The sequence below is a fragment of the Daphnia pulex genome, chromosome 2 (genome assembly GCF_021134715.1).
Source record: "Daphnia pulex isolate KAP4 chromosome 2, ASM2113471v1".
In the NCBI taxonomy this organism is placed as follows: domain Eukaryota; kingdom Metazoa; phylum Arthropoda; class Branchiopoda; order Diplostraca; family Daphniidae; genus Daphnia; species Daphnia pulex.
In genome coordinates, this window is record NC_060018.1 from 10,276,183 (window position 1) to 10,290,289 (window position 14,107).

At 42.3% G+C, this 14,107-nt stretch overlaps 3 protein-coding genes and 1 long non-coding RNA gene across 14 annotated transcripts; 3 read left to right on the plus strand and 1 right to left on the minus strand.

Annotated features, from left to right (window-relative positions):
• The first annotated feature begins 818 nt into the window (after positions 1-818).
• LOC124188803 (enhancer of split m7 protein-like) lies at positions 819-1,774 on the plus strand. Its single transcript, XM_046581664.1, has 2 exons — positions 819-1,040; positions 1,157-1,774. The coding sequence occupies exons 1-2, from the start codon at positions 972-974 to the stop codon at positions 1,748-1,750; spliced, it is 663 nt and encodes a 220-aa protein (XP_046437620.1). The 5' UTR covers positions 819-971; the 3' UTR covers positions 1,751-1,774.
• Positions 1,775-2,279: 505 nt separating this feature from the next.
• On the minus strand, positions 2,280-3,244 carry LOC124188806. The gene is made up of 2 exons (XR_006872491.1): positions 2,861-3,244; positions 2,280-2,762 (listed from the first exon to the last, which is right to left on the minus strand). It is a non-coding gene; the product is annotated as an uncharacterized LOC124188806 (long non-coding RNA).
• LOC124188804 (EF-hand domain-containing protein D2 homolog) lies at positions 3,217-7,458 on the plus strand. Of its 11 annotated transcripts, none has more exons than XM_046581676.1 (8): positions 3,217-3,627; positions 3,705-4,081; positions 4,142-4,282; positions 5,142-5,378; positions 5,494-5,539; positions 5,621-5,722; positions 6,065-6,199; positions 6,932-7,458. In XM_046581676.1, the coding sequence occupies exons 4-8, from the start codon at positions 5,203-5,205 to the stop codon at positions 7,070-7,072; spliced, it is 600 nt and encodes a 199-aa protein (XP_046437632.1). In that variant the 5' UTR covers positions 3,217-3,627; positions 3,705-4,081; positions 4,142-4,282; positions 5,142-5,202; the 3' UTR covers positions 7,073-7,458. The 11 variants fall into 11 exon arrangements, with proteins under 11 accessions (XP_046437632.1, XP_046437622.1, XP_046437624.1 ...); XM_046581668.1 differs by having other exon boundaries at positions 3,402-3,627; positions 3,705-3,970; positions 4,117-4,282; XM_046581670.1 differs by having other exon boundaries at positions 3,407-3,627; positions 3,872-3,970.
• Positions 7,459-7,773: 315 nt separating this feature from the next.
• On the plus strand, positions 7,774-11,577 carry LOC124188802 (polycomb group protein Psc-like). Its single transcript, XM_046581663.1, has 4 exons — positions 7,774-8,103; positions 8,167-8,290; positions 8,351-8,503; positions 8,609-11,577. The coding sequence occupies exons 2-4, from the start codon at positions 8,179-8,181 to the stop codon at positions 11,158-11,160; spliced, it is 2,817 nt and encodes a 938-aa protein (XP_046437619.1). The 5' UTR covers positions 7,774-8,103; positions 8,167-8,178; the 3' UTR covers positions 11,161-11,577.
• Positions 11,578-14,107: the final 2,530 nt, after the last annotated feature.

The following is a 14,107-nucleotide window of genomic DNA, read 5'->3' on the forward strand; positions in this document are numbered from 1 at the left end:
ATGACGTTATACAGCACCAAAGACATGGGATGAAAATCTAAGACCGGGCGATCGCATTCCATCACGCAATAAAAGATTTCTCGGCACCACTATTACTCTTTTCTATGTACGCTGGCCGGGGTTGTTGTTGTTGTTGTTATTTTGATAATGCTCTGCTATGCTAATCACCTTGACGCGGCCTTCAATTGTTTCGCTACCGGCTACGGATGCTGTTATACTTCGAGACGATGTACACACAAGAGCAGCAGAAGCAGCAGAGGCGGCTATTATTTTCAATAGACAAGTTGCTCCATAATGACGGGTACACACGACCAGCCCCATCATTGATCAACAGAGTCCGTTGCTTTTATTTTTTGAATTTTTTATTATCATCGGGAAAAAAAGAAAAAAAAAAAATACCGAAAACAATTGGACGGAAGTCAAAGGCCAACGGTCAATCGATAGAGGTGGTGCCGTTTGTTGTGTGTGTTGCATTTAATTTTATTTTTTTAAAAGGAAAAAGAAAAGAAAAAAAATCACTTTTTTTATTTTAAAAGAAGAAGAAGAAGGAGTCGTGGGCTAGCGCGCGGGTGCGTTTTTAATAGACATAACACAGCCCGAGGGCAGCAGGTGGCGGCCACGAGCCACGCACACACCGAACCGGGGCCCGTGAGAAAATTCGGTTTCCCACGCTCAGCGCTCCAGCCATCCAAGTGGGGCTCCCAGCTCTGCTCTCCCCCTCATCACCACCACCCGCACAGCCCCCACCAAAATGGGCAGGAGGGAGGAGGAGCTTCTCTCTGCCATGGGGTCGGGCTCCTATAAAAGCTGGGGACCGAACCACATTCGACATCACTCACTTTCCAGCTCTCAAGTCTTGCACATCTCATCATCCGCTCTCCCAGCACAATTTTCCTTTTTTCTCGAACTAACTCGAGTGAAAACATTTGAATTTTTTGACTTACTCAACATCCTCAACCGAAAAAAACAAAATGGCTCCAGTTGTGACTCTCGATTTCGCCAGTGAGACCCCCATCTCCCGCACCGTCCAGTACAAAAAGGTAAATTCCCGACAACCAATCAACAAACTGTTTTATCGATGAAATCATCCATCGATGACAATCAGTTTGACAACTCAAAACAAATCATCTAACGGTTTTTTCTCTTTTTTCTAAAGGTTACAAAGCCATTGCTGGAACGACAACGCCGGGCTAGAATCAACCGGTGCCTGGATGAGTTGAAAGATCTGATGGCCGGCGCTTTGGCCGCCGAGCACGGCGAGGCCGGCATGGCCAAGTTGGAGAAGGCCGACGTCTTGGAACTCACTGTTCGCCACTTGCACAAATTGCGCCGCGAACGCCGTCTAGCGGCCAATCCGGTAGTGGCCAGCGATCGCTTCCGCGCCGGATTCACCCAGTGCGCCCGCGAAGTGTCCGTCGCCTTGGCTGCCATTCCCGGCGTCGATGTCACGCTCGGCACCCGGCTCATGACCCACCTCGGTCACGCCCTCAATGGACTGGATGCTCCCACCACCACCACCCCGTTGACTTCGACTCCCGTGCCGACCGCCATCACCACGGCTCTGCCCATCCGCTCCTACAGCCCACCGGACTCTCCTGATTCCATCACCGACGCTCACGAGCTCCAGCAGCAGACCATGTGCTGGCGCCCGGAGTCGCCCCTGTCCAGCGGCTACGGCAGCGACACCAACGCCATGGAACGCCCGTCGTCCAAGACCTCGTCCACCAGCTCAGTCTGGCGTCCGTGGTAGATTCTTCCGCAACACGCTTCATTTTTAAACAAGAACCGATCATCATCATCTGAATGGGCGCGCTGTGATAAGACTCTCCATCATCCATTTTTTACATTTTCATCATTTCATCGTCGTCATCATCATCGAGACAAAAATTCGTTTTCTCTCTCACTGACGTCAAAAGTCTTTCAAAATCGAAACAAATAATGTCGCAACTTTACGAGAGACTTGACTTCATTTCGAAATGCTTTCTCGATTTTTTGTTTTGGCTCTTGTACCGTAGCGTGTTCTGCACTTTGTTCTTCCGATTGGTAGAGGAGAAATAACGTGTCGGCAAGACCAGTGATCTCACCACCTTTGCCAATAGCGTGTCCTCGCCGCACTCAATTTTTTAGCCGAGTTTCTCCATGTCAAAATGTGTGTTTTTTTTTTAATCTTTGTAAAACTGTGATACAGATCTTCCTTTTTTGTGTGTCTAAATTCATGCAAAAACAAATTAAATTGAGGACGAACACGTTTCGATCCACCAAGAGAAATAAAAATCCTATTTCAAACTACAAAAACAATTCTATCATTTTATTTTCTATTCAAACGTTCAACGCCATCTAGCGGTCAAAGTTAGAACTGGGTTTACCGCGAATTTTAAAGAAAAAGATTCGAAAAAAAAGTAAAACGTAAAAGAAAACTTGACATGTCAGAGACCTTTGATCTTATTATTTTTCTCCGGTTACAAGTCTTTCTGCTGTGTGTTGTTATTACCCAAAGTAAATATAACGAGGCCGGCTAAAGGTTGGCGTGGAGGAGAAAAACAAAAGAGATTGCTGACTACTCCCATGCAACAGGGGTGGGGGGCAATGATGACACGCGAACCGTAAGTTATGCCACCACCACCCTGCCGCCACGTAGTCGACGAATGTCAACACAACACACAAAGTCTGGAACAAAGTTTCCTTGGGCTGATTTTTAGCCAAGAAAAAGCTCCCTGGGGCACGAGATGTAAACACTTGGGGCTCGACCCACCATTTCTTATCTGCAAAAAGAGCGAGACGTGAGAATTTTAGCCTTTCCTTAATTTTCTTCGTAAATCAAATGAAAATAAAGAAGGAAAAAGTTGTAATTCAAACGCACTTGGTGAGTCATTTTTCTGCTGATCGCGCGAGCGCAAAAAAAAAAATGTATAATCACGTGATGATGAAAGTTCAGCGTGTGGATAATAACAACAACCGCGCCCCGTTTCTAATAACTGCACAGCGCGCCCGCATCCGACGAGTTCATCAAACTGACTTGAGCATTGCTAGCATTTCAAAAGTCGATAGGATTACCAAAAAACATAATTATAAACTCTATTGTGCGACTACAGTCGTTGAATAAAATGAATAGTTAATCGGGTAAATGTTTGTTATGCAAATGATGTTAGCTTTTGAGTTCGATAGACACAGAGCTGCCATCTAGGAATCGATTTATAATTACGTGCGTCAGACGGAAGACACACATAGGTTAAAACACACACACACACGTCCTGAGCTCAACAACAATTTGACCTCGGCTGAATTTTCACAATGAGCTTGCATATCATGCTCGAGGCTATAGGTAAAATATCTGTCTCCCTCTGTTTCCAACAGACGTAGGTACAATTACGAAATTCCCCCAGAGAAGACGACGACAAGACACTTTTATTCGTTAGACTGAGTCACACACACAACTGGTCTAACCTCTGCTACTATTTCACTCCTTTCCCAGCACAGCATCGGCTGCTTTTAACTCGTTTTTTTTAATATTATTTGAAATCTCATTTTTGGGTATTGCATTGTTGTCGGTCGGCCACAAGTTCACATTTCACAGTTCACACTTCGGCAGCCGTGGTGTTTAGTCGACACTTGGACTTCCTACTACCGGTGAGTTGGAAACTGGAAAGCCACACTTATCTCTCTCTCTCTCTCACTCTGTGGTTTTCTTCTTCTCCCACATGTAGGTTGCGTGCGATTAAGGTTAGAGTTGGTCGTTCTTTTACGTTTTGCTTCTTCTCACTGCTGCCTTTTTCATTCCAATGTTTCCTCACTCGTTTATTTTTTTTAAACAAATTATTATCTGGGTTGAGCGGCCATGTTTCTCCCACTGATAGGATCTTGAATTTTATAGTTTTTCTCGACGACAATCGTATCGCACTTTAGTATTCGACCTGTGATCGCATTGGCTGTGTTGGAAACTTATCGGCTGGCATCCGGCCAACTCCATTTAGTGAGTGCATTGCGAGCAAAGTTTTGTTTATCGTACGTGTAGTTTCTGGCTTGTTGGTTGTGTGTATATTTGTGTGTGTACGTGTACAGAGAGAGAGAGAGAGCATTTGCAGTCGAGTAAGTCGTTGCTGTTTTTCACGTACATAGGCTAATATATACATTGAAACGACAGACATCGCACACACCCCCCGTGACGGAGAACGGCTGCTGTGCTGGGGCCTCCTCGAAGGAAAAGCCACGACAATCGCAGAGTGTGCCATTCCATTTCGTCAACGCAGCGCCACCTGACACGTCTTCCCAGTCCGAGTAGCCGGTAAGTTCATTTACATTTCAAATTTCGTCCTTGTCCGTATGTTTGTTAGCCCACTTTCTCGGTTGATATTTTTCTCTATTTATGGCAATCTTCGATGATGAAATTTGTTGTTTTTTAAAAACTAGTTCATCTGTTTCATTTTTGTGAATAATTTGGTGGCTGACGAATGGGGTCGAATCTTCCACGGGAGGAAAGGGTTATTAGTATGTAGTGTGACGCATTATTATATAGATGTATCCGAGAAGTGTGTTGAAATGTGTGGGAGATCCGGTGGTGTGTGGGGGGGATGACGGCGCCATCATTGACGAAACACTACTAATCGATAACAGTGCGGATGTGACCCCCGCTCGTGAAAAAAAGAAGGCGATTGTCGTCTTGTGATAAGAAGATAAAAAGAAAAGGAACGAGAGAAATAAAATAAAAAAAAAAAATAGAGAAAGAATTGGGAGGGAAGATTATTCGGCTGACGTCGCGTGACTTGACATAGAGAGAAACTCACGCCTTGCCACGGCCTTTTGTAGGGTAGACGGTAGCCGGAATTCTGATAGTTTTTCCTCGTTGTTGTCCAGTCAGTTTCAGAATTTTGTTATTTTCTGTTCTGTTTTTCCCCCTTTGGCTGGGTCTTGGTTATTGACAGGACGAAACTAGAAAAAAAGAGATTTATTAAATTAGCCTTTTGATTTCTACGTCAAACAATTATAATAGAATAAGGCAATTAAATCCTTTCATTGTTTGCCTTTTCCTGATTTGTATGGGAGCGAAGGACGTCTGACGTCGGGCCCCTTCTCCCGTTTCTCTTTTGAGCTTTTCACCATTCATCATAATACCTTTGATGTTTTGATTGTCTTTTTGTACGCAGACTGATTAAGTATAAGTAAGGTAAGCCGAGACGGGCAGAGGACACTTGAGAAGAAGCCAACATGCCGGCTGATAACGAATTGACTGCCAAGCTGACGCGACGCTTAGACCGAAACGAAGCGCTGGAGCAAGGCCAGCAGGTAACCAACACCTACCGCACGACCGGTGTCAGCATCTACAGCGAATTCTCAGAGTTCAGCCGCAAGCAGATCAAGGAATATGAAAAAGCTTTCAAAAAGTATGAGCATTCTTCTTCTTTTTTCCACAATTGTGACAACGATCTCTTATCTTTCAAAAAAGAAAAAGAAAAAAAATGTTTGATGCTTAATGAAGATGTTTGACTGGTGTGACAGGTACGACGCCGGCGGGGATGGATACCTGGATCTTGAAGAGCTCAAGGTATTATTGACTTTGCTGCTGGAAATAAATGCTAGTCAACACACCCTAAAAATCATATTCTTTATTCCCCTGAGAAAATAGGTGACCATGGAGAGGTTGGCTGCTCCCCAGACCCACTTAAGTCTCAAAGCTATGATCAAAGAAGTCGACGAAGACCAGGATGGAAAGCTTAGCTTCAGAGAGGTAAATAATAATTTTTAAAAAACGAAGTATATACTATTACGGTAGTTGTAACGTTTTCTCAAACGCTGTGTAATTGAATTGGCCGACAATGCGTTTCCTACAAGTGATGGATGGCCATTGGCTCCGTGTTTTTTCGATAAAGATGGCATTGGCGTGTTGACATGAATTTGACAAACTCGTTTTTAATCACATCGTTAGAAAATAAGTGCCAAGTTTTCTTTTTTACCGCCTTTTCCAGTTGTGCTGTGCCATCTAGTGACGCTAGATCAACCATTGTCAATAGCGCTGTTATGATGATTCAGCAATAGAAATAAAATAACATTTGTTTGGTATATTGCTCAGTTCCTGTTGGTGTTCCGCAAGGCTGCAGCCGGAGAGCTACCCGAAGATTCCGGACTGTGTCGTCTAGCAGCGCTGACGGATATTGATGTCGGACAAGTCGGTGTTAATGGAGCGGCCAACTTCTTCGAATCAAAGGTGAGAGCGTAAACTATGCTCGGCTTCATTACTTTTTTTTTCCCTTTAAACATGGTTTCTCTAATTTGCCCTGCATGTCTATAAAGCATCGCTCTGCTTTTGTCCCATTGCACACGCATTTCAATTCTTTTTGTCACTCATTGATTCAAAAGTTTATGTTGAGAGGGTTTAACTTACTGGAAAGCTGACAACAAATAGGCGAATCGTGTTGTAAGCGTTGTAAGTGCACGCGAACTATCCATGGCCCTATCCAAGTAGATAATGCAACAAATTCTGTCTGTAAAGCAAAACAAACGAGCCTTTGATCAAATTAGATGAGTCACTTTAAAACAATCGGAAATGCTCGATCTTCCCTGGTGGGAGACAACACGCAATTTTTAGCTTTGCAATATAGCGTGAAATGTCTTCACTGTAATAAACAGCGTTGTCCAGCTAGATAACCAACGGGACATGTTTTAAACAAACAACACAGAATGTTTCTCAGCCTCTTGTTTCCTTTGTTGAAATAGCGTATGCATATTCCCTTTTAAAAAATTTATAACTCGTAGCGTTCTCGACAACAAATGTCTTGTTGCGTTCAAAAGATTGGACAAGAGAAACATGTTTGGCGTTTACGTTGTTGACTAAAAAACCGTTAGATAGATTTGAAAAACATTTAACAGTTAGTTGTAGTTTTAAGTCTGCCGTGCTACCTGTCTAATTGGAAAATGTGTTCCCATTCGTTTGTAATAGATTGAAGAATTAACTAAAACGAGCAAATTCGAGGCCGAGATTCGAGAGGAACAGGAGATGAAGAAACGCGAATTGGAGCAGAAGAAATTACGCCGAGCCGAATTCAAAGAAAAAGCTTCTCTTTTCAGCCAGCAAAACTGAAGAGACGTTCGAAGATAGCAAAAATATGACGATTCGGGCCGTCCGCATAATAATAATTGTTTGCGCTGTTCCGCCAGTTGATCAGCATGTACGCATACGTTTTTAACGATAGACTATATAGATCGGAAATAATATTGCACTCCACTTTCACCACGGCCACAATAATGATAGAAATAACGGAGTTTTCAGCTTTTTTTAACTACTCGAACGTTCATAACTAACTAGTCTTTATTTTGCATGTGTATTTCTCAGTAAAAAAAAACAATCTTTGTAGCAAAATCTTCCGTTCATATTTTCATGATTTTGCTGCTTTTTTTTACAACGAACATTTCCGCTGACCTGACGTTTTGTACCCGGGATTTAATAATACATGGATCTTGAATCTACATATGTAATGGCTTGTATACGTCATTTCTCCAAAAATAAGGTTCTGCCGGCAACGTTTTTGTGCATTTGTTTCCACTCCATTTCGTTGATTCTTTTGAACCTTGAAGTAATTTCCTTCGTTATAGTATTAGGTAACAGAATGTCAAATGGTCAGAATGACGTCAGTTCATGAATAATTATTCGATTTGTTCAATATATGGTCTATCCAACTCCGGATATAAATAGTGGGCTGATCCATGAGGGACTTTGAAATGGGTAGGAGGGGCTAGTTGTATCGAGCCAATCGAAAGCCGACGCTTTAAACTCTCTATGTTGGGAGGGCTGGAAGCCAAGGACAAACATGGCGGCGGCCGCATAGTGGCGCTTTGGGTACATCATGGAAATTCTTCTTTTTTACCCACGTCAACAAATACAAAAATTTTAATTGTGTTCAAATATTCGCTGTTTTAACGAGTTTTCATCGTCATTAACTAAAAGATTGACTCAATTAGTGAAGTGATTACAATTTCCTGCCTGTGCACCACATACATCTGGCTGACATAACCGACCTTGAAACGGAAAACTCTTCCTGGATTCATATTAACTTCCCCAGATTCGAAAAATTTTTGCATCCAATAGTTTTACCACCAATAAATCTTCTATGGGTACAATTGTGTTGATTTTTAAGATTGTGAAAGAACTTGTTAATGTTTTAATTATTTTGACAGGTTGCAGTCGTCATGCATCAAGTCAGCAAATTACAAATCACCAAGTTAAATCCACATTTGACATGTTTGTTGTGTGGAGGTTATTACATTGAAGCAACGACTATCATAGAGTGCCTTCATTCTTGTAAGTGCATATTACAAAAACAGTTATCTTGTTTATATAACTTTTAATGGTTCTTTACAGTTTGCAAGTCCTGCATCGTCAGATATCTGGAGACCAACAAATTCTGCCCAGTCTGTGAAGTGCAAGTCCATAAAACAAAGCCTCTTCTGAATATCCGTTCAGATCAAACCCTTCAAGATATTGTCTATAAATTAGTCCCTGGGCTTTTTCAACGTAAGTTATCACAATCACAAGTGTGATGTGAATTAGGCACAAAAATATTATTTCCATTAAAAGTATTCAATTTGACTATAATTAATTCAAAAATTTTTCGTGAAGATGAAATGCGGCTCAGGAGAGAATTTTACAGCAAACACCCTAATCAGCTGCCTTCAAATCCAGAGGACAGAGGTGAAGTGACAGAACAGTACATTTACTCCTCTGATGAAACCATCTGCCTTTCATTGGAATATGCAGACGACCTCCAAGGTCGGGAAGATGTGAAAGATGTGAAAGAAGAAAACGAAAGCCAGTTGAATGGGAAACGGTTTCTTCGATGTCCCGCTGCTGTTACAGTTGGCCTCCTCAAACGTCTTATTCGGGGGAAATATGGGTTAGATTTGAATCACGCTTTAGATATTCTCTACGGAGATTCTTTCCTATGCGACGAATATTCACTGGTGGATCTAGCTTACATCTACAACTGGCGGCGGAAAGGCCCTATGAGGCTGAAGTATCGCATTTACCAACGATTGCAAAGCTCCAGTCCTTTGACTAACGGCACCAATGGTAGCGAAGAAGCCCCACAGAAAATCAAAGAAGAAGCTGTAGCAGAGGATAAGAAAATGACGAATGAAGTTCAACTTGAAATCAGCGAATGTGGTGTTATGAGTGTTCCAAATGTAGATGCCAAAAATGGCATTCCAGAAGAAACTCAGCCTACAATTCCCAATACCTCCAGCGAGAAACCTGAAGAGGTAAAAGCACCCTCACCTAAGCCAGAAGCAAGTAGCGAAGCGCCGTTGGTGTGTGTCACTGTTTCCACCGACATTTCTGCCGATTTAAACGGAGAGACTTCAGTTAATTGTTCACCATCTGTCGATGTCAAAACAGGAGATTCTGTTGAAGTCAAAACGACAATTACCGTTAACGAAAACCCTACTATTACTACTGGTACTACTAGTTCGGATACCGCTAGTAATCCTCCTGCATCTCATCTTACTTCATCGGCCCGCAATAAAATCCCTTCTTCTACTGGCCACAAAACTCTAAAACCACCATCTTCTTCATGGAACCAAAATGTGAACAGAGTAGGAACCAAGAGACCATCTAGTTCAGTAGCATGCAATGATGGTGGTAGCCTAAACTTGGCTAACGCAGAGCAAACGCTTCCAACTCCCGCCAAAAGGGCAACACCTTCAAGTCCATTAAAAACTCCTCGATTCTTCAAAGTGCGCAACGCTTCGCAACCTACCGACACTAACGGAGGGACTTGCAAAGCTACAGGAACGTCTATCGCATCCGTCACTGAATCACCTGTCCAAGAGGTGGCCGTCAACTTGACCAAAGCATCCAGTAGTCCTAAGAAGCCAACTGATAAAGAAAGGTCGTCGAGAGAAGGTAAAGAAGGAAAAGCTCCATCTCCCCGACCAGATATTGGAAGTAATCCAATTCGCCCTTACTCTGTTCCTGTCCCTTCCCAATCGAAAAGGCAACCATCCCCTAATTTAGCAGCCGAGGATGCTGCTGCTCGATTGAGGCATCTATTAAATCCTATTTCTTCAGCGGCTTCTACAACAACATCTCCATCTTCGGGTGACAGCTCTGTTCAGCAGCTAAGATTTCCAGCTGCAGCTTGGCTGAATCTGGCGAGAGGAGTGCCAAATCGCCCTGTTCCACTTGCATTAGGACCTGGTTCCCCATTTAATAATCGACCTCCACTTTCACCAGCTCATTTTATATCCAGCTTTATAGCATCTCACCCTCACTACCCGTATCTTTCTCCCATGGGGCTTCCTCCTGCTCCGGATAGTAAAAAATCCCTCCCCTCTTCCACGGCGTCGTCTTCGTCGTCTTCTATCCCATCTCCACAAATGCACAAATCCATCAGTCCAAGGACGTCGAATAGCTTTCCTACACCAACTTTCAACTTGAACACATTGCAACAATGCACTTACCCATCCAGCCTGTCTCCGTTGCTACCGAATCTTCCTCGTGAATTGGTTGGATCTTTCTACCATTCATCTTACGTCCCGCGACCTTTCATGTCCGCTCGCGGTGGCCCGCTTTCTGTTTCCCCAAAATCTGTTTCCTCGTCCTCATCTGTTGGTAGCAATAGTAGTGGCGGAGGATTTCATCCGTCGATGCCTCCCACGGTGACGACGACCACATCCAACAGCTCCTCTTCGGCAGCGGGAAGGAAATCTTCTCCAGGTTTGCGACCTACTGTGCCTCGACGAAATGTTGCCCCACCTCCTCCTTTGGTACCCATCGGGACTCCAAGTTCCGTACGTTCACCACCTACGCTTCTCCCAATTAAAGACATAGTTGAGAAAGAATCATCGTGTGCAAAATCGACCTCGCCTGCAGCTTCAAACTGCACGTCCGTCGTGGAAAGTTGTGTCCCTCAGATGGAGGAGGAAATCGTCAAAAGCGGCCCAGTTTCTAAATCCACCGATGGCAAACCTGTTGATTCTACGAGTGAGAATCAACATTCTCCTGCAAAAGAAAATGGTAAAGTTATCGGGGATGCGGACAGTGGTAAAGCCGACACTCCTGCAGCGTCACCATTAGAGGGTTCGATTAACAAGACAACAACGGATAATGCCAATGTGGTACTCGAAAATAAATCCGAGTCAAAGGTGGAAATTGCTGCACCGGCTCCATCTTAATTCTTGAAGAGGACGAGTTCACCAGTGATTGGAAGTGTGCGTGACAGTGTCATTTTTTGTACATAGTCTTATCATACAGTATCCTTCTTCTTCGCTCACTTCCCAAGATGAGTTTCAATATAAACGTAAGATCTGATCTATTATTTATCATTAGACCGTTTTATTGATTTCAGAACGCGGTACCTTTTGTCATCCCTTGTTTGTTTTTTTGTTTCACCCTTCTTCATCTGCAACTGTGCGCACGGGTGTGTCGTCACATTCAATCTGTATAGGAGTGCGATATTTCGTACAATGAATGAGTGGAGACGAAGGTCTTCAATGCCTTCATAAACTGTCACTGTATTTCGCGCGTTAGTTTATTTACCATTTTTTTGTAATCCTAGTGTTAACTAATGAAAATACACTTTGCAAATGCGATTTTATTATTCATTTATTTATAAAGCTGGACTTTTTAACAGCAATGCACTGTTTTACAGACTGACAGGTGTCCTTTAACGTGTTTACTCAAGTCAAGAAAGACAGCGAAAAACAACGGAATAGACGACGAAGTAATGACAGAATAATTCCCCCATATAGATCCTTTAGAGATTTACCTTATTAGAGCGGCTATTAGCCGGTTAATAGGCCCAAAAGTTGGGTTTGTTGTAGCGGTAGGTGGGCGAAAATTGGTAGAAACTCCTGCGTTTTGAATTTGCCTTTTTTTTACGATATTTATAGGTCAGTCAATTAAGCGTTTCCAACTCCATACCATTGGCTAATTCTCATCGTTATTGATAACGTTGAAAAGAAAGGCATTTTAAGAAAAAATCTAGCAAGGAGTTCTCCCGTGAAAACTACCCTGTACAATATAAGTACTTCACGTGCTGACATCTAGTGGCTCGTTTACTCTTTAGTGTAAATTGGGCGTTATCGTTTGTTTTGATTTGATCATAGAACGGTTCTTATTTTTATTGATACTAACTAGATTAATTGAATGGTTGCGACGAATGCAAGACGAGACAACGCGGAGCGAACTGCCTTACAGCAAAATTTGCCAGAGCCATTGACCAGGGGTGCGTCCAAAGTCCAAAAAAGTTAGCTGCTGGGCTATCTAAGTTGAACCATAGACTACAAGGGAAAGACTGAACTCCCCTATAATAACCCTCCTGAAGCGATGCTTCTGCATGTCGGTAGAGGTCAGGTGTTACCGTTGTTGCCAAAAAAATCAAATCAAATGTATTTTTTGTACTTATTTTTGCTTATTCTATTTTAAAATATTAAATATGAATTTTAAAATTAATTAAAATAGAATAAACAAAAATAAGTAATAAAAAATACATTTTATTTGATTTTTTTGGCGCAATTAAAAAAAAAAATGTGAATTTCAATCACGAATTAAACATATAAAAAATTGCCTAATCTAGATGAATTAGGTATTTAAGGATAGGGAATCACATAAAGCTTAAACTCATTCAATTTCTGGACGCATTGATTGATAATTTTACAGATAACGAACAAAAAACCACAATTTTTACTATAGAGTGGTTCGAGGTTGCCATCTTGGTTAGCTTTTTTCCCCGGTTTGGTGCAACCTGCTCAAACAAAAAAGTATTGACGTTGTCCATAAGAAAAGGGTACGAAAGGAAGGACAGTCAAGGAAGGGATGAATAGAGTGAGGAAGAAAGGGTTCGGTCCCTCTTTTTTTCACTCTCCCTTTGGTTTTCCATTCATACACTTTCTTATGGACATTGTCAATGCTTTTTGTTTGAGGTTACACCAAACCGGGGGTAAAAGCTAACCAAGATGGCAACCTCGAACCACTCTTTACCCCCGAGAGGCGAGGGACCTCCTTTACTAGCGAACCTGGCGGGGAATCTTGGGACCCTTCACTGAACACCCGCCGGTCTTGGGGAAAGCCGAGAGTGTACCTTTCCTATTAGGTTAGATCTATTGCCACGACATATGTCGTGGCGCGACGGTCGAAACTAGGCCTATACTTCCTCTCTGATCTCTCATATCGTGGCAATAACACGAATTTTGTCTATTGCCACGAAATGCGTTTTCGTACTAAGTTCCACAGAAGATGTTTAGGAAAACTACTAACTAGGGTAAAACTACATGTGCATATTTCCCGCATCATTTTTCTTGTCAATTATACCGTGAAACTCAACCTTTTTTGTAATCTGCAAATAAAAAATTCCCTCCCGACGAGAATCAAACGCCATGCTATCGCATGGTGGCATCAATCGCTAACTATTCGGCTACAACTGCTAGAAAACAACAGTAAAAAACTTGACATATATAACCTAACCTAACCTAACCTAACCTAACATGCGTGAATGTCGAACTTTAAAAAAAATTATTTCGAGGCAATAGACAAATTTCGTGTTATTGCCACGAAATGAGGGACTAGAGAGGAAGTATAGGCGTATCGGGTGTGTCGTGGCAATAGACAATTTTCTCTTTATTGCCACGACAGATGTCGTGTTGATAAGTTATCAATGTTGAGTGTTCTGAGTGGAAAGGGAGCAATTTTATTAAACTCAGCAATATTGACTAGGGGTGACAGTGTAACAGAACGCTCGGCTCACTCCCGTATCTGTTCCATTTTTTCTGCTGCAAAACAAACGCCAACTTTGACTACTAGATGTCAGCGCCAGCCGCGCTTATTCCGCCAGAAGCGATTTAGCAAGAAGCGCAAAAGCAAGACTCAACCGGGCGACAAGAGCGCGTTTAACTTTAATTACATTTTTCTCTTATTCCCTAACCTTTTATCTTTTACTCCATTACATTTTACATCATGTTTTTCTCTTATCCCTTTAACTTTATCTTTTATTATATTTTGTGGCTCGTTATACCCTTCTCGGAACTCTAGAAATAGTCGTTATATAAACTTTGTCTGTCTCGTCTGAACTTGATTTTGCCTCTTTTTGACAAGGTCGGGCAGGATTTTATACCTTTTAAACTT